The sequence below is a fragment of the Carcharodon carcharias genome (genome assembly GCF_017639515.1).
Source record: "Carcharodon carcharias isolate sCarCar2 chromosome 27 unlocalized genomic scaffold, sCarCar2.pri SUPER_27_unloc_1, whole genome shotgun sequence".
In the NCBI taxonomy this organism is placed as follows: Eukaryota; Metazoa; Chordata; class Chondrichthyes; order Lamniformes; family Lamnidae; genus Carcharodon; species Carcharodon carcharias.
Genome location: NW_024470624.1, coordinates 3177057 through 3195873, shown reverse-complemented (window position 1 = coordinate 3195873; position 18817 = coordinate 3177057). Strand labels below are relative to the sequence as shown.

At 44.9% G+C, this 18817-nt stretch overlaps 1 protein-coding gene and 2 long non-coding RNA genes across 3 annotated transcripts; 2 read left to right on the top strand and 1 right to left on the bottom strand.

Moving 5' to 3' along the window:
• Positions 1 to 219: 219 nt before the first annotated feature.
• On the top strand, positions 220 to 7660 carry LOC121273660. The gene is made up of 3 exons (XR_005942057.1): positions 220 to 600; positions 833 to 955; positions 5748 to 7660. It is a non-coding gene; the product is annotated as an uncharacterized LOC121273660 (long non-coding RNA).
• A 1418-nt stretch (positions 7661 to 9078) lies between these two features.
• Positions 9079 to 15401, bottom strand: LOC121273659. The gene is made up of 2 exons (XR_005942056.1): positions 15140 to 15401; positions 9079 to 13546 (listed from the first exon to the last, which is right to left on the bottom strand). It is a non-coding gene; the product is annotated as an uncharacterized LOC121273659 (long non-coding RNA).
• A 94-nt stretch (positions 15402 to 15495) lies between these two features.
• On the top strand, positions 15496 to 17800 carry LOC121273658 (zinc finger protein 436-like; the record flags this gene model as incomplete). Its single annotated transcript, XM_041180804.1, has 2 exons — positions 15496 to 15593; positions 16556 to 17800. A coding segment is annotated over exon 2 (882 nt), but the record flags the coding sequence as incomplete, so codon positions are not given.
• Positions 17801 to 18817: the final 1017 nt, after the last annotated feature.

Below are 18817 nucleotides of genomic sequence, written 5' to 3'. Positions count from 1 at the left end.
CAGGGTTCTTCCGGTCCGCCAACTCCTTTCATTGGTCAATCCCGCAGCATGAAGGGATGGAGGGGCGGGCTCTCCCCCGCACATGCGCAGTTTCCCCTCTCCCGAGTTCTCCGAGCGACTTCTCGCTCTGGCCGGAGCCGTCATCCGGTTGCCTAGAAACCTTGGCTCTAGGGGGAGGGGGAGGGGGAACGGGAACAATGGGCGTGGGCGGGGCTCCCGTGTCCAAGCGCCTAGCCTACATACTGAAACCCAAGGACGTCACCGCGGAGCAGACTGATTCCTATTCAAAAACAGAATTACCTGGAAAAACTCAGCAGGTCTGGCAGCATCGGCGGAGAAGAAAAGAGTTGACGTTTCGAGTCCTCATGACCCTTCAACAGAACTGAAATCTCTGTGATTCCTATTGGCTGATTCCTTTCTGGACGTCACAATGCGGAAGTTGGACAATGAGCTTCAGACTAAAACTTCCTCCTCTGGGCAACATCTCTGAGGAAATCAATGTTTCCCCCTTTCCATTTCTTTTCTGATTCTGGGGGGAAAATTGTTGACTTGCAGGAACTGAAGGGAAAGGAAGTGAATCTAGGGAGGGTGCAGACTCTGGTAAGGCTGGCCCAGGTCCCTCTCTCTCTTAAAGACACTGACATCCTTTGCTCCCTCACCTTGACACATTTATTTGTCTGGCTAAAATGATGGCCTCTTTCCTCATGTTCACAATTAAAGGGGTGGTTTCCCCAGGAGATGGCTGACATTTAAGGGGACAATTTCAGGGTGATTTACTGTCCTGTATTTTAAGGGATTTCTCCTGATTTTACCCTTTGTCCTGTATTTCTAGGACAACCTGTGGGAACCTGATCCTGGGAGTCTCCAGGGTGAGTTTGAGTGATTCGAGTGGGACGGTAAGTGAGCAAGTCGGCCAGCAGAGAGACGATGATGTTGCGACAGAACAAGATAAGTTGTAAGTTTTAGTTGATTTTAAACTCTCTCCACTCTCACTATTATTGTCTCAGGATCCCTCCTCCCCATCCCCTCTTATATTGAAACACAATGCCCTCCCTCAACCCTCTCTCATGGTCACCCGCATCCCACCACCATCCTCCCCCCGCCCCACGGTTGAAGTGTCCCTTAATTTATTTCCTATGAGTTCTGGTTTTACCCTTTGTCCCGGACAATACAGTAATAGAGAACATAGATATGTCTAATGTTGTGATGGGGGACATTTCAGCATGTTATTTATGGTTCTGTAATTAAGTTAATTTATTCTTGTTTCTAGTTTTGCTGAAAAGGTAGACATGTAAAAGCTTTTCATCCTGCACTCATCAGGACACTTTGCAAGAACATCTCTACCAATCAGAGTCCACGTGCCAACCAATTAGCACTTTCTTCACATACAGTATAAATAGTTGTTTCCCCCTTATATTTGTCTTTTTGCAAAGTGTCCTGATGATTGCAAAACAAAAAGCTTCAACATGTCTCTTTTTTCAGCAATTCTCAAGTGCTGTACTACAAAATGACTATTTCTAGTTTTGTAATATAGCACTGTAACTATGTTGTATATTTCTAGCCATAGATTCATTACAACAGAAGGAGTCAATTCAGCAACTCAAGTCCCTGCCGACTCTGTAGAGCAATACAGTCAGTCCCATTCCCCCTCTATATCCCCATTCCTGTGCAAGTTTATTTCCTTCAAGTGCCCTTCCAATTTCATTTTGAAATCATTGATCATCTCTGCTTCCACCACCCTCGTACACAGTGAGTTCCAGGTCTTCACAACTCACTGCTGAAATACAGTTCTCCCTCACAGACCCATGTGTCTCCAAACATGTAATAGAGTACCATACATTTTAAGATTAGTATGATTGGGTGTACGCTGGGTAGATTAGATTTAGAATGGAAAGAGTGTAGCAGAGTGAAAATACCGGGACTGTGTGTGGGATGGAAATTTACAGCTTTTGGAGAACGAGAGAGGGTACAGTCTGCTATAAGCTGGAAGACGTAGGTAGGGTTCTAAATGTATACTTTGTGTCGTTGTTCACAAGTGATAGGGGCGACGTGGGTTTTGAAATCAGGCAGAAGAACTGTGATATAATTAAAGAAATTAGCATTGAAAGGGAGGAGGTTCTAAGTAGTCTGACAGGATTAAAAGTAGATAAATCTCCAGGCCCAGATGAACTGTATCCCAGGCTGTTGAGTGAGGCAAGGGAGGAGATAGCAGGGGCACTGGCAATAATTTTCAATACCTCTCTGCCCACAGTAGAGGTGCCAGAGGATTGGAGGGCAGCCAATGAGGTACCATTATTCAAGAAGGGAGGAAGGGATAAACCAGGGAACTACAGGGCAGTTAGTCTAACCTCAGTGGTGGGGAAACTATTGGAAGCAATTCTGAGGGACAGAATTAATCCACACTTGGAGAGGCAGGGATGAATCAAGGACAGTCAGCATGGTTTTGATCAGGGGAAGTCATGTCTGACCAAATTGATTGAATTTTTCGAAGAGGTGACCAGGTGTGTAGATGAGGGCAATGCATTTGACCTAGTCTACTTGGACTTCAGCAAGGCTTTTGATAAGGTACTGCATGGGGACTGATAACGAAGGTAAGAGCCCATGGGATCCAAGGCAATTTGGCAAATTTGCTCCAGAATTGGTTGAGTGGCAGGAAGCAGAGGGTGATGGTTGAGGGGTGTTTTTGTGACTGGATACCTGTGTGCAGTGGGGTTCCACAGGGATTGGTGCTGGATCCCTTGGTGTTTGTGGTATATATAAATGATTTAGGCTTGAATGTAGGAGGGCTGATCAGTAAGTTCGTGGATGACACGAAAATTGTTGGGGTGGTAAATAGTGAGGAGGATAGCCTTAGATTACAGGAGGATAAGGACGGGCTCGTCTGATGGGCTGATCAGTGGCAAATGGAATTTAATTCAGATAAGTGTGAGGCGATGCACTTGAGCAGGACAAACAATGCACGGGAATACACGATGAATGGTAGGACCCTGGGAAGTACCGAGGATCAGAGGGACCATGGTGTGCATGTTCACCGGTCCCTTAAGGTAGCGGGTCAGGTAGATAAGGTGGGTAAGAAGCCATATGGGATCCTTGCCTTTATTATCCGAGGCATAGAACATAAGAACAGGGAGGTTATGCTGGAACTGTATAAAACGATGGTTAGGCCACAGCTAGAGTATTGCAGGCAGTTCTGGAATCTGCATTGTAGGAAGGATGTGACTGCATGAGAGAGAGTGCAGAAGAGATTTACCAGGTTGTTGCCTGGGCTGGAGAGTTTTAGTTGTGAGGAGAGATTGGATAAACTGGGGTTATTTTCCCTGGAGCAGAGGAGATTGAGGGGGGACATGATTGAGGTGTATAAAATAATGAGGGGCATAGATAGGGTAGACAGGAAGGAATTTTCCCTTTGGTGGATGGATCAATAACTAGGGGGCATAGATTTACGGTAAGGGGCAGGTGGTTTAGAGGGGATGTGAGGAAGAATTTTTTCACCCAGAGGGTGGTGGGAATCTGGAACTCACTGCCTGAAACTGTGGTAGAGGCAGAAACCCTCATAACATTTAAGAAGTATTTGGAGTGCACTTGCAATGCCATGGCATACAAGGCTATGGGCCTAGTGCTGGAAAATGGGATTAAAATAGGTACTTATTTGACCGGCGGAGACGGGATGGGTCGAATGGCCTTTTTCTGTGCTGTAGACCTCTATGACTCTCTGAGAAATTGGAATTGCCTGCTCTGAATTTCTATCCTGTACTGACAGTGATGATTTTTGTGAACTCCCTTTACAGGATATTAGAAGGGGAAGATTTGCAGACAGAAATCTCAAACCAAATGTCACATCAAGATCTGTCAAACTCATTTGATTAAATGGGACCTGAATATCATTGGTTCTTTGAACCAAGCAGGGGAAATGTTTGTCTGTTCTGTCTGCTTCAAAAGGTTTCAAGCCTCAGTGTGACTGGAAAAACACTGAGACACACACTCTCAAGTGAGAGTGTCCCAGTGCACTGACTGTGGAAAGATCTTTGACCAATTACACAGCTTAAAAAAAAGTCATCATTCACAGTGAGGAGAGACTTATACATGTTCTGCGTGTGGACTAGGCTTCAACTGAAATTATTTAAATTTGCTGGGTCCCAGTGCTTTCCCAAAACAAGCAAGCAGTGATAGGACCAGATAATCAAAAGATGTCACAGACAAAAGAACAAAAGAACACCCATCACTGTTTGCTTGGCCCTACAACCACACCACCCCCCTCCACTTCTCTACCCCCACACCCCCCCCCCCCCAAACACCGCCACCTTAAACCAGCTTATATTTCACCCCTCTCCTTGGATTCACCCAGTTCTGCTGAAGGGTCATGAGGACTCGAAACGTCAACTCTTTTCTTCTCCGCCGATGCTGCCAGACCTGCTGAGTTTCTCCAGGTAATTCCGGATGAGTAATGGCGGCCGCAGCTCCCACAATACGCCGCGCTGGAGAAACCGTTCCATCCGCCGCGCGGGAGGCGGCCTGGGACGGCACATGTCCGAGGAAGAGGGGAAGCTGCGCATATGCTAAGGAGACGATGGACTGCGTATGTGAGTCTGCGGGTTTTTGGCATGAATGCGCATGTGCGGGGGGTGAGGTGACCACACAGCTCGCGCTCTGATTGACCGGGGGATCATTGTTCCATCTTCCAGCCTTTCCCATTGGACAACTGCTTAGCGCGGCTGGCTGGCAAAATCTCTCCCACGTGGGGTTCTGCCTCTCATAGTCTTCAAGTGGGAGATTGACCAATGGGAATTCTGGAGAACGGGAAGAACTTTTGTCCTGCAGCCAATCAGAGCGCGGGCTTTGTGTGAAAGAAGTTTGAGCTTCACACAGACTAAAACTTCCTCCTGTGTTCAACATCTGTGAGTAAAACACTTTCTTTTCTCCCCCTTTCCATTTCTTTTCTCATTCTGGGAGCAAATTGTTGACTTGCGAGAACTAAAGGGAAAGGAAGTGAATCCAGGGAGGGTGCAGACTCTGGAAAGGTTGGCCCAGGTCTCTCTCTCTTAAAGACATTGACATCCTTTGCTCCCTCACCTTGACACATTTATTTGTCTGGCTAAAAGGATGGTCTCTTTCCTCATGTTCACAATTAAAGGGGTGGTTTCCCCACGAAATGGCTGACATTTAAGGGCACAGTAAATTAATACTGGACAGAGATATGTCTAGTGTATGTTATTCATGGTTATTTAGTAAAAGAGATAGAGTCATTACAGCACAGAAGGAGCACACTAGCAATTCGGATCCATGTTAACTCTCTGCAGAGCAACCTAATCAGTCCCACCCCCCCCTCTATAACACCCATCACCTGCAAGTTTATTTCCTTCAAGCGTCCATCCAATTTCAATTTAAAATCATGAATCGCCTCCACTTCCACCACCCTCGTAGGAAGCAAGTTCCTGATCATGAAAAATCACTGCCTAAAAAAAATCTTCTTCAGATTTTCCCGATATCTCTGATGCTTATATGACAATTTTCACATCATGAACAGGAAGCAATGTATTTGCATCTGTCGATCAGCATGAATCAGCCTCTTCAGGAGAATTGGGAGGGTGTTAATTAGGTACAGCAGAGTGAGAATGGAGGGAGAGTGTGTGGGATGGAGATTTACAGATGTTGGGAACAAAGGAGGATGAATGCTCCATAGAAACTAGAATTGTTTGATCTGAATTTCTATCTTGTCCTGACAGATGATTTTTGTAAACACTTTTTAGATATTAGAAGGGGAGGATTTTCAGCCTGAAACCTCAAACCAAACATTGTGTCAAGATCTGATAGAGTCATCCAATTCATCAGGACCTGATTATCATCGGCTGTTGAATCCGTTAGGAGAAATGTTTGTCTGTACTGTTGCTTCAAAATGTTTTCCTCATAAGTGTGACTGGGTAAACACCGAGACACACGCACCTGACTGAGTGTTCCAGTGAAATGAGTGTGGAACGAGCTTTAACTAGTTACACAGTCTGAAAATATATCACCCAATTCACAGTGGGGTGAGGCTGTGCATGTGTTCTGTGTGAGGACGAGGCTTCAACTGATCATCAAACCTGGAGAGTCACAAGGATGCCTGTATCATGGAGAAGCTGTGGAAATGTGGGGACTGTTGGAAGGGTTTCTGGTTCCTGTCTGCGCTGGAAACTCATTTACGCATTCACACTGGGGAGAGGCCATTCAATTGCTCCATGTGTGGGAAAGAATTCACTGATTCATCCACCCTTTGGAAACACCAGCATGTTCACAGCGGGGAGAGGCCGTTCACCTGCTCTGAATGTGGGAAGGGATTCACTGATTCATCCAACCTGCTGAAACACCAGCAAGTTCACACCGGGAGAGACCATTCACCTGCCCTGAGTGTGGGAAGGGATTCACTCAGTTCTCGAGCCTGCGGAAATACCAGTGAGCTCACACTGGGGAGAAGCCATTCAACTGCTCTGAGTATGGGAACGGATTCTCTCAGTCACCACACCTGCTGAGACACCAGCGAGTTCACAAGTGACTACAGGGGTTGGATTCTGCTGTTATTGCTGCTATTAATCACATCCAGAGCTGAACCATGTTCATTCTGACAGTTGGTGAAGTGGGAGGGTCAGAGGGTTTCTTTCTGCTGCACTGGCCAGTCTCATGACTTTGCTTCCAGTGGGCTGATGCTCTTTGAGCCTGGAAGTGCATATTTCCACTGAAATGATCCACAAAAGCTGATGAAGCACATTTATTTAATCCTGGTAGTAAATAGTGTTTTTCTCACCACTACAGGTAGATCTGAAATAAATGCATTTGTCTCTGTTCCATTAAGTCTCGAGGCTGGAGTGAGGATTTATGAGAATGACACGAGTCATCAGTCAAATGGTGCATTCTCCAAGGCAATGCACCCACCAGTTAGAGCCCATTTGCCAACCAATCAGCACTCTCCTCTCATGTGAAGTATAAATTGTTGTTCCCTTTACATTTGGTATTCTTGCAAATGTTCTGGTGACTGCAAGATGAAAAACTTCGACATCTCTTTTTTCCGCACTTACTGTTTAATTAACAGTAACAAAGGTTTAAATAAGTATTGAGCCTTAATTGAGTTAGTTAATGAATCAATAATGAATCCATATAGTAAAAGACTGAGCTTTATTTGCTGTAAAAATGTAAAAGCTTAATTGCTGCCTATGTAAAGAATGTGCAATGAAGATAAATGTATTGGCAAGCGAGACCTTCAAGCTCTGCTTAGCCTCAACATTTGAAACTGTATGAATAAGGGATTGTATCGAATCAGATAAAGGGACAGTATCAAACAGTTCTATTGTGTTCCTGTCTAAGATAATGAGAGAAGGTGATGAAAGTAATTGGGGATCCAATTAATTAATCTAGCAACCAAATTGTCATGTTACAACAGGCCCAATAATGACGTGGGGTAATGGTCACTTTGGGGACATAAGTAGAGGTTCTGAAGGTCTCCCTTGCTAGCCAAGTACTAAAGACTCCCAAGGTCAAGTTTCAAGGAAATTACTGTCAGAGAAGGAGCCAGACTCCCGAGGGTGAATTCCACAAGAATTACTGTCAAAGAAGGAGCCAGAGAGGGTTACACTTCTACAGACTGATCACCCACATGAAGTTGTAAAAGTCAATGTCTTAAAGTTGTTAAGTACACGTTTTTCTTTTAATAAACTTCTTTCAAAAGTTACTATCCAGAGAATTCTGCCTTTGCCTTAATTGGTTAAAGTCTTGTCTGAAGCAAAGTGAATTTATTAAATGGCAAGTTGGGGGTGGCTGAAATCAATTAAATTGCAGGTAACAAGATCAGGTAACATCAATCTTAAATTTAAAAATGTGCATTTATACAGCGCCTTTCACAACCACAGGACGTCCCAAAGTGCTTTACAGCCAATGAAGTACTTTCGAAGTGTAGTTACTGTTGTAATGTAGGAAACGCGGCAGCCAATTTACACACAGCGAGATCCCACGATCAGCAATGTGATAATGTTCAGATGATTTGTTTTTAGTGATGTTGATTGATAAATATTGGCCAGGACACCAGGGTCAACTCCCTTTCTCTCCAAATTAGTGGCCATGGAATTTTCTTAGTCCACCTGAAGGAGCAGACAGGGCCCTTGGGTTAGCTTCTCATCCAAAAGACAGCAGCTCCGACAGTGCAGCACTCCCTCAGTGCTTAACTTTGGATGTTCGATGTTTGTCCTTAGGTCCCTGGACTGGGATTTAAACCAACAACTTTCTGATTCAGAGGTGAGAGTGGGATCCACTGAGCCATGGCTGAAACTATAGACAAGAGTTAGAAAGGAAAAGTTACCCTTTAAAAGCCCCACCCTTAGCCTCCAGTGCCTAAAGCTAATATTAAATTCCCCTGTGTAACTGGCATGTATTTGACTGACAAATGTCAGTGTTGGTTTCGAGCCACAAGTTTCAACTTCCCATCTGAGCCTCCAGCACCTTTCTGTCTCTCCATTGCTCATGTCAGTGACAGCCAGGTGACGGAGCTGAGGGCTGAATTTAGCTGAGAATAACTAGGCCTGCGCCCCAGTTGGGAAACTGCCATGGGCATCGCACTAATAGAGAGACAGGAAGGTGCTGGAGGACTGACTGGGAAATGGGCCTCCAACCAATCGGGACACGGAGGGGGTGACCGGAGCTGATGGTGACCTGACCCCCGGGGTTCAGTGCCCCTGTGTACAAAGCAGGAGTCACAGGAACAGGGTACAGAGGAGCTGTAGAAAAACCATTTGGTCCAGAACATTGAGCACATCCTTTTACTCTGGTCGTCAAGTGATTTTTTCATTCCATGAAAAAACTTTCGGCAGGATAATTATTTAATTTTTCTGAACTTTTCATGATTAGATTTCTGCACTTTAGGGAAAATGGGTGAGAGGGGTTGGCAGGCTCTTTAACAAAAAGTGAGTCCCTCTAAGGTAATTGGCAAAGGAGCCAGAGGGGGAAATAAGATCTTATTTTTGACACAGCGATATCAGAAAAATGGGACTCAGGGAGTCAATTAATCCTTTATCCCCCTTTCCCAAACTCTGAAATGATTCACAGTGATAATCCTTATTGGTGGCGGTGGTTAGATTTTATTCAGTATAAATAAAACCTGACACATGCTCATGTCTGAGCAGTAGTATCAAAGTGCAGCAACATTACCATTACACTCTGGGTAGAAGCACCATCTCCACGTAAATGCTCCCTGCTCTGCCCCAGATGCCATGGCACCAGTCAATGCAATATGTAAAACCTCTACAAATCTCTGTGCTCGGGGAATCCCTTCTGATACTTTTTTACATCACAAAGTCTATGGAGACTGATTTAACCCAATTATTGCCGAGCTAACATTTGAACGGACCAATTACAAAACCTGTCATTGAACCATCTGTACCTGCCCAAGCCACGTCAAACTCTCAAACAATTGGCTTCCCACGCTCCATCCCCAGTACAGGGAGTCAGCATTCCCATGCCAAGCAGTGAAAACATGGTGGCCTTGACACCCAGGTGTCGTCTAGGATTCAAGGCACTCTTGTTTTCTCTGTCCTCTGGGAGCTGTTCATCTCCCTGTTCCCACAAAGCAAGTTGTCTGTTCAAGCTCTGCCAGTTTTCTGCTGAAGTTTGGCCCCTTTTACACCTTTCGGGACAAAGAAACATTTGATCAATGAAGACCCAAACTACAATTTCCCTTCCTGTCACCTGTCAACCATCCTCAACCAGAGAATAATCACAACAGGAATAAAAACAGGAGAAGTGTAACAATCAAATTAAAAATAAATGCACATCCAGGCACAGTTTTTAATTCAGTGTTCACTAATTAGAAAGAAAACCCGAAGTAGGAGGTCCCCCAGGATTCTTACAGTCCACACCTTGAGGGAGAGGAGAACTCTCTCTGACCCCTCACTCAATTTCACTCTCTTGCTTTCCTAGTAAGTTGTGTTCCTACCCTGCCTGGGGTAACATCTACTCGATCTTTTCTTCTCCTGAAGGAGCACCGTGAGTTCTAGATTACTAGTACATAAGGACATATGCTTCAAGCAACAGATCAAGCATGGATGTAAAAGATTCTCCAGCTCTCTCCTTACCCCTGTCCAACTTGTGGACAGTTCTCACTCAGTATTATTTCTCCCAAGCCCTTAATTATTCCAATCCAAATGTTTATCTCTGTTACTTCAATTTTACTCATTTTGTGACCATGACCAATGTGTTTAATTCTGTACTGATTGTTTTAAAGTCAGTTTCTCTCTGGAGTATGTGTCAATACCTTGATAATGTCAAAATATTTTGTCTCATTCTCCTGGTCACATTAACCATTTCATGTCAGACTGTTTGTTCAGTAGCTGTACACGTTTGGGACCCAGTTTTTAGTCCACTTCACCATGAATTTACATGTGCTATTGTCTTCACATGTAACAAATCACATCTGCACACTCACACAGGTATCCCAACGTCAGGCCACATATTCTGAACTTTCAGGTGCGCTTATCAAAAGATCAAAGTGAGTGTCTGTCTTTGCTTATCTCCCCCTGTTATGGTCCTGATATTTCAGGTGGTGGCCAAGGTGTCAAATGTGGTTTTCTTTATAACAAAATACATAGGTAAGGATGTAAATATCTCCCAGAGAAATCTATCAACTTATTCATCTCATCTACACCTCCCTGACTTTCACTAGAATGTAAGTGGATACCAGATTGATACATTCCACTGATCACCCGGGTGAGTTACTCCAATTCCTTTCCTGTCCAATAAAATATATTCATCATATCTTTAAAACAGAAATCAAGCCTTCCCAATTGATTTCAGGCATTAACATCTTTTGTTTGCTCTTTATTGTAGACGTCAGGCTGGGGTAGTTCTCCTTGGAGCAAAGGAGGTTGAGGGGAGATTTGATAGAGGTGCACAAGACTATGACTGATTTCGATAAGGTGGAGAAAGAAAAGCTGTTCCCATCAGCTGATGGTACAGAGATGAGAGGGACACAGATTTAAAGTTTTGGTCAGGAGATGCAGGGGGGAATGTGAGGAAGAATATTTTTACACAGCGAGTGGTAATGACCTGGAAGTCGCTAACGATGAGGAGGGTGGGAGCAGAGATGATGAGCAAAAGCAATTGGATGGGCACTTCAGGGAAATATGGACTTGATGGGCAGAATGGCCTCCTTGTGTGTCCTAATGACTGCATGTTCCAAAGACAGAAATTTCAGTGGCTCCAACCTCTCCAACTAACTGAAGTCCCTTATCTCTGGTGCCATTCTCGTAAATCTCCTTTGCTCCCTCTCTAAGAACGTCACATCTTTCCTAAAGTGTGGGGCCCAGACATAGGGCTCCATTCTAGAGGGATAGAAGTGAAAAGCAGGGAGGTTATGTTCAACTTGTTTCGAACCATGGTTAGACTACACTGGGAATACTGTCAACATTTGTGATCTCCATTTAGAAAAAGGAAATAGAGGCACAGCAGAATGGGCAACAGGAATAATACCAGAACTGGGAAAATTTAACCCTCAGGAAAGGCTGGGCTGCTTTTCTCTAGAAAAGGGAAGACTGAAGGATGACCTGATGGAAGTCTTTAAAAATATGAAGGGGTTCAAAATCCAATCAGGATTTCATGAGAAATGTCTTTACCAAATGGGTGGTGAGAATGTGGAACTTACTGCCACAGCGAGTGGTTGAGGTGAATAGCATGAATACAGTTAAGGGGAAGCTAGATACATACATGAGGGAGAAAGGAATAGAAGGATATGCTGATGGGGGGAGATGAAGAGGGGTGGGTGGAGGATCATGTGGAGCATAAATGCTAACAGAAACCAATTGAGCCCACTGGCCTGGCCCTGTGCTGTAAACTCAATGGAACAGAGACAAATGTATTTATTTTAGATCTACCTGTAGTGGTAAGAAAAACACTATTTACTATCCAGGATAAAATAAAGTGGAAATGTGCACTCCCAGGGTCAAAGAGCATCAGCCACTGGAAGCAAAGTCATGAGACTGGTCAGTCCAGCAGAAAGAAACCCTCCGACCCTCCCACACCAAGTGCCAGAATGAACATTATCAATACTTTATCAGTGTTGGCTGTTAGACTTCACCTCCGTGATACATCTGTGTAATTAATAAGGCCACATTATCAAATTGTAAGCTTAATGATGAAAAGTCTTCAAGTGCCTGGCTCTTTAAGTTCCAGATACTGAAATGTAGCTTTATGGAAAAAAAACTAGTGTTAAGGTCAGGAAGAGGTCAGAGCACCAGGTGTTCCAGGACACCCTGTTTAGATACAAGTTATGGTTTACAGTTAGAAGAGGCTCCAAGCTGATTGGTTCAATTTGTTTTGGGGAAGCAAGGAACATTTCTTCAATTAATTCCAGATTTTTACTGATTGAATTCAAATTGCATCATCTGCCATGGTGAGATACAAACCCACGACCCCAGACGATTACCCTATGTCTCTGGATTACTAGTTCAGTGACAATACCACTAAGTGACTGCCTCTGCATTCCTTAAATTGTCTGTCTAGCATCATAACTTTTAATGTAGTTTCCCAATCTACCACAGGCAGCTTACACTGGTACCTTTGTAGTTTCCTTCTGCGAGAAACACCCAGAAAAATTAAAGAAAAGAACCTTCCAACCAGCACAGCCCATCTCCAAGGCAACCTAGCATGCCCTGGGGAGTTCCAAACAGTTTCACACTAAATACCTTTTCCATTCCAAACACCCTTTCATTCTGTAATTCACATGAAATATGAAACTAGATATTCGCAAAAAGTCTCAATGAGCATTTGCCACTGGAAGCAAAGTCGTAAGACTGGTCAGACCAGCAGAAAGAAACCCTCCTACTCTCCCACTTCACCAACAATCAGAATAAACATGGTTCAGTCCTGGATGAGATTAACAGCAGTGATAAAAGCAAAACCCAAAGTCTGTAATCAGTTGAAAAGTTTCTGATGTCTCCGCAGGCTGGATGACTCAGTGAATCTCTTCCCACACACGGAGCAGATGAAAGGCCTCTCCCCAGTGTGAACTCGCTTGTGTGTCAGCAGGTTCGATGACTTAGTGAATCCCTTCCCACACACGGAGCAGATGAAGGGCCTCTCCCCAGTGTGAATGCGTCGATGGGTGTCCAGTGCAGATGGGGATTTGAATCCCTTCCCACAGTCGCCACATTTCCACGGTTTCTCCATGTTGCAGGTGTCTTTGTGTCTCTCCAGGGCCGATGATCAGTTGAAGCTTCGCCCACACAGAGAACACGTGTACAGTTTCCCCCCCGTTGTGAATGTGGTGATGTTTTTTCAGTCTGTGTAACTGGTTAAAGCTCTTTCCACAGTCAGTGCACTGGAAACACTCTCACTCAGGTGTGTGTGTGTGTCTCGGTGTTTTTCCAGCCACATTGATGTTTGAAATCTTATGAAGTAGACAGAACAGACAAACATTTCTCCCAGATACAAAGGCTGATGATATTCAGGACTTGATGAATTGAGTGACTCTGTCAGATCTTGATGTGAAGTTCGGTTTGAGATTTCTGTTTGCAAATCCTCCTCTTCTAATATCCTGTAAAAAGAATTTACAAATCATCACTGTCAGTACAGGATAGAAATTCAGAACAGACAATTCTCTTTACTGTGGAACATTCTTTGCATTTTTTTATTCGTTCATGGGGATGGGGGTGTCGCTGGCCAGGCCAGCATTTGTTGTCCACCCCTAGTTGTCCTTGAGAAGGTGGTGGTGAGCTGCTTTCTTGAACCGCTGCAGATACACCCACAGTGCTGTTAGGAAGGGAGTTCCAGGATTTTGACCCAGTGACAGTGAAGGAATGCTGATGTAGTTCTGAGTCAGGATGGTGCGTGGCTTGGAGGGGAACTTCCAGGTGGTGATGTTCCCATGTGTCTGCTGCTCTTGTCCTTCCACGTGATAGAGGTCACGGTTTTGAAAGGTGCGGTCAAAGAAGCCTTGGTGAGTTCCTGCAGTGCATCTAGTAGATGGTACACACTGTTGCTACTGTGTGTCGGTGGTGGAGGGAGTGAATGTTTGTGGATGCGGTGCCAATCAAGCGGGCTGCTCTGTCCTGGATGGTGTCGAGCTTCGAGTGTTGTTGGAGCTGCGCTCATCCAGGCACGTGGAGAGTATTCCATCACACTCCTGACTTGTGCCTTGTAGTTGGCGGACAGGCTTTGGGGAGTCAGAAGGTGAGTCACTCTCCACAGAATTCCCACTCTTGTAGCCACAAAAGCTGTAAATCTCCGTCCCACACACACTCCCTCCATTCTCACTCTGCTGTACCTGATATACAGCCTCCAATTCTCCTGAAGGTGCTGACTCATGCTGACCGACAGATCCATGCTCACTGTTTCCTATCCAGGAAACACAGAGATCTGAAGAACTTCATGCAGGCTGCCAGGCATATATATGACTGGACTAAAACTGTGTGTAATAAACAGTGTGTATCACTTGATTAGAGATACAGTGGGGGGAAACTGAGGAAGAGATTTTATTAGGAAGCAAGTGGACATGATCTGGAACTCGCTGCCTATGAGGGTGTTGGAAGGGCAGACGATTAATAATTTCAAAACAAAATTGGATGGATGAATGAAATCGATTTGAAGGAAATAAACTTGCAGGGGAACAGGGATATAGAGGGGGAATGGGACTGACTGGATTGTTCTACAGAGAGTCAGCATGGACTCGAATTGCTGAATGGACTCCTATTGTATCGTAATGACTCTTTTACTGGAAATATATAACGAAGCTACAGTATATTATCGGACTAGTACTAATAATAAATATACTTTATTACAGAACCATAAATATTATATCTAATGTGTAACATAACAACATTGGACATATCTCTGTCCTATATTAATTTACTGTCCCCTTAAATGTCAGCCATCTCCTGAGAAAACCACCCCTTTAATTGTGAACATTAGGAAAGAGGCCATCCTTTTAGCCAGACAAATAAATGTGTCAAGCTGAGGGAGCAAAGGATGTCAATGTCTTTAAGAGAGAGAGAGAGACCTGGGCCAACCTTTCCAGAGTCTGCACCCTCCCTGGATTCACTTCCTTTCCCTTCAGTTCCTGCAAGTCAACAATTTCCCCCAGAATGAGAAAAGAAATGGAAAGGGGGAGAAAAGAAAGTGTTTTACTCACAGATGTTGGACACAGGAGGAAGTTTTAGTCTGTGTGAAGCTCAATCTTCATTCACACAAATTCCGCGCTCTGATTGCCTGGAGGGCCAGTGTCTTTCCGGTCCTCCAACTCTTCCCAATGGTCAATCGCTCCGCATGCAGGCGGAAAGCGGGCGGGCTCTCCCCTGCACATGCGCAGCTTCCCCTCTCCCGAGTTCTCTGAGCGGCTTCTCGCTCTGGCCGGAGCCGTCAGCCTGGAAACCTTGGCTCGAGGAGGTGGAGGGGGAGGGGGAACAATGGGTTGGGGCGGGGCTCCCGTGTCCGCGCGCCTGGCCTGCAGGCTGGAACCCGAGGACGTCACCACGGAGCAGAGTGATTCCTATTGGCTGATTCAGGCAGGGTTCCATTGTGGGCGTCACAATGCGGAAGTTGGACCATGAGCTTCAGACGAAAATTTCCTCCTGTGTCCAACATCTGTGAGTAAAACACTTTCTTTTCAACCCCTTTCTATTTCTTTTCTCATTCTGGGGGCAAATTGTTGACTTGCAGGAACTGAAGGGAAAGGAAGTGAATCCAGGGCGGGTGCAGACTCTGGAAAGGTTGGCCCAGGTCTCTCTCTCTGTTTTAAATACATTGACATCCTCTGCTCCCTCAGCTTGACACATTTATTTGTCTGGCTAAAAAGATGGTCTCTTTCCTAATGTTCACAATTAAAGGTGTAGTTTCCCCAGAAGATGGCTGACGTTTAAGGGGGAAGTAAATGAATATAAGACAGGGGTATGTCTAGTTGTTATGTGATGCCTTTTTCCTAGACTATTTAAGGCTTTATAAAGTTAATTTATTCTTAGATGTTGGCTTATAAAATAGTATTGTAGCTACAGTTATATATTTCCAGTCAGAGTCATTGTTGCAGAGAAAGAGAATATTCAGCAACTCGAGTCCATGCTGTAGAGCAATCCAGTCAGTGCCATTCCCTTTAACATCCTAGTTTATTTCCTTCAAGGGACCCATCCAGTTTCATTTTGGAACCATTCATTGTCTCTGCGTACATCACCCTCATAGGCAGCGAGTTCCAGACCAGAAGCACTTGCTGCAGAATTAAAGTTTCACCTCATCCTCTCTGTATTGCTTATCAGTAAATATACATATATTTCTACACATAGATATTTAGGTTAGCAGCCTGCCTAAGATTTTCATGTCTCTGTGTCCAGGACAGAAAAAAGTGACCATGGATCTGTTGATCAGCATGAATCGGCACCTTCAGGATAATTGGGAGGGTGTGTATTAGGTACAGCAGAATGAGAATGGAGGGCAAGTGTATGGATGGAGATTTATATTTGGGGAGCAAGAGAGGAAAGAATTTCCCATATAAACTTGAATTGTCTCTTAATTTCTATCCTGTACTGACAGTGATGATTTTTGTAAATTCCTTCCACAGGATATTAGAAGGGGAAGACTTGCAGACAGAAATCTCAAATCAAGCTTCACTTCAAGATCTGACAGAATCAGTTGATTAATTGGATCTTAAATATCACTGGCCCTTTGAACCGAGCAGGAGAAATGTTTGTCTGTTCTGTCTGCTTCAAAAGGTTTTAAGCCTCAGTGTGACTGGAAAAGTACTGAGAGAGATGCACCCGAGTGAGTGTTCCAGTGCACTGACTGTGGAAAGAGCTTTAACCAGACATACAGGCTGAAAAATCATTGCCCCATTCACAGTGGGGAGAGACCACCCCTGTGCTTTGTGTGTGGATGAAGCTGCCTTTGATCATTGAATCTGGAGAGACACAAGGACACGTGCACCATGGAGAAACCGTGGAAATGTTGGGACTGTGGGAAGGGATTCAAAGCCCCGTCTGAGTTGGAGATCCATCGACGCAGTCACACTGGGGAAAGGCCATTCACCTGCCCCGAGTGTGGGAAGGGATTCAGTGATTCATCCAACCTGCTGATGCACCAGCGAGTTCACACTGGGGAAAGACCATACCCCTGCTCTGAGTGCGGGAAGGGATTCACTCGGTTATCCAATTTGCAGACACACCAGCGAGTTCACAACGGGGAGCGGCCATTCACCTGCTCTGAGTGTGGAAAGGCATTCGCTCTGTTATCCCATTTGCAGACGCACCAGCGAGTTCACACTGGGGAACGACCATTTATCTGTTCTGAGTGTGAGAAGGGATTTACTAATTCATCCAATCTGCAGAAACACAAGCGAATTCACACCGGGGAGAGGCCATTCAGCTGTTCTGAGTGTGGCAAGGCATTTAATCAGTTATCCCACCTGCAGACACACCAGCCAGTTCACAATGGCGAGAGATCATTCACTTGCTCTGAGTGTGGAAAGGGTTTCGTTCAGTTATCCAAGCTGCTGTTACACCAGCGAGTTCACACTGGCGAGAGGCCATTCACCTGCTCTGTGTGTGGGAAAGGATTCACACAGTCATCCACCCTGCTTTCTCACCAGCGAGTTCACAGTGGGGAGAAGCCGTTCATCTGTTGTGTGTGTGGGAAGGGATTCAGAGATACATCCAGCCTGCTGATACACCAGCGAGTTCACACCGGGGAGAAGCCTTTCACGTGTTCGACATGTGGGAAGGGATTCACTCAGTCATCTAGCCTGCTGACACACCAGCGAGTTCATACCGGGGAGAGGCCATTCATCTGTTCTGTGTGTGGGAAGGGATTCACTCAGTCATCCAACCTGCTGACACACCAGCGAGTTCACAAGTGATTGCAGACTTGGATTCTGCTGTTATTGCTGCTGTTAATCACATCCAGAATTGAACCATGTTCATTCTGACAGTTGGTGAAGTGGGAGGGTCGGAGGGTTTCTTTCTGCTGGACTGGCCGGTCTCACGACTTTGATTCCAGTGGGCTGATGCTCTTTGAGCCTGGGACGTTTCCACTGAAATGATCCACAAGAGCTGATGAAGTACATTTATTTTATCCTGGATAGTAAATAGTGTTTTTCCTACCACTGCAGGTAGATCTGAAATAAATACATTTGTCTCTGTTCCATTAGTCGACAGCATAGGGCCAGACCAGTTGGCTCAATTGGTCTCTGTCAGTATTTCTGCTCCACATGAGCCTCCACCCACCCCTCTTCATCTCCCCCCATCAGCATATCCTTCTATTCCTTTCTCCCTCATGTATGTATCTAGCTTCCCCTTAAATGTATTCATGCTATTCACCTCAACCACTCGCTGTGGTATTGAGTTCCACATTCTCACCACTCACTGGGTAGAGGTTTCTCATGAAATCCCTATTGGATTATTGATCCCCTTCATCATCTTAAAGACTTCCATCAGGTCACCCTTCAGTCTTCTCTTTTCTAGAGCAAAGCAGCCCCACCCTTTCCTGAGGGTTAAATGCTTTCAGTTCTGGTATTATTCTTGTGAATCTTTGTTGCCCCTACTCCAGTCCCTCTATTTCCTTTTTCTAAATTGAAATCACTAATGTTGACATTGCTCCCAGTGTTATCTAACCATGATTTAAAATACGTTGAACATAACCTCTCTGCTTTTCAATTCTATCCCTCTTGAATGGAACCCTTTATCTGGGCCCCACACTTTAGGAAAGATGTGACGTTCTTAGAGAGGGAGCAGCAGAGATTGATGAGAATGGCACCAGGGATGAGGGACTTCAGTTAGTTGGAGAGATTGGAGCAGCTGAAATTTCTGTCTTTGGAACATGGAGTTATTAG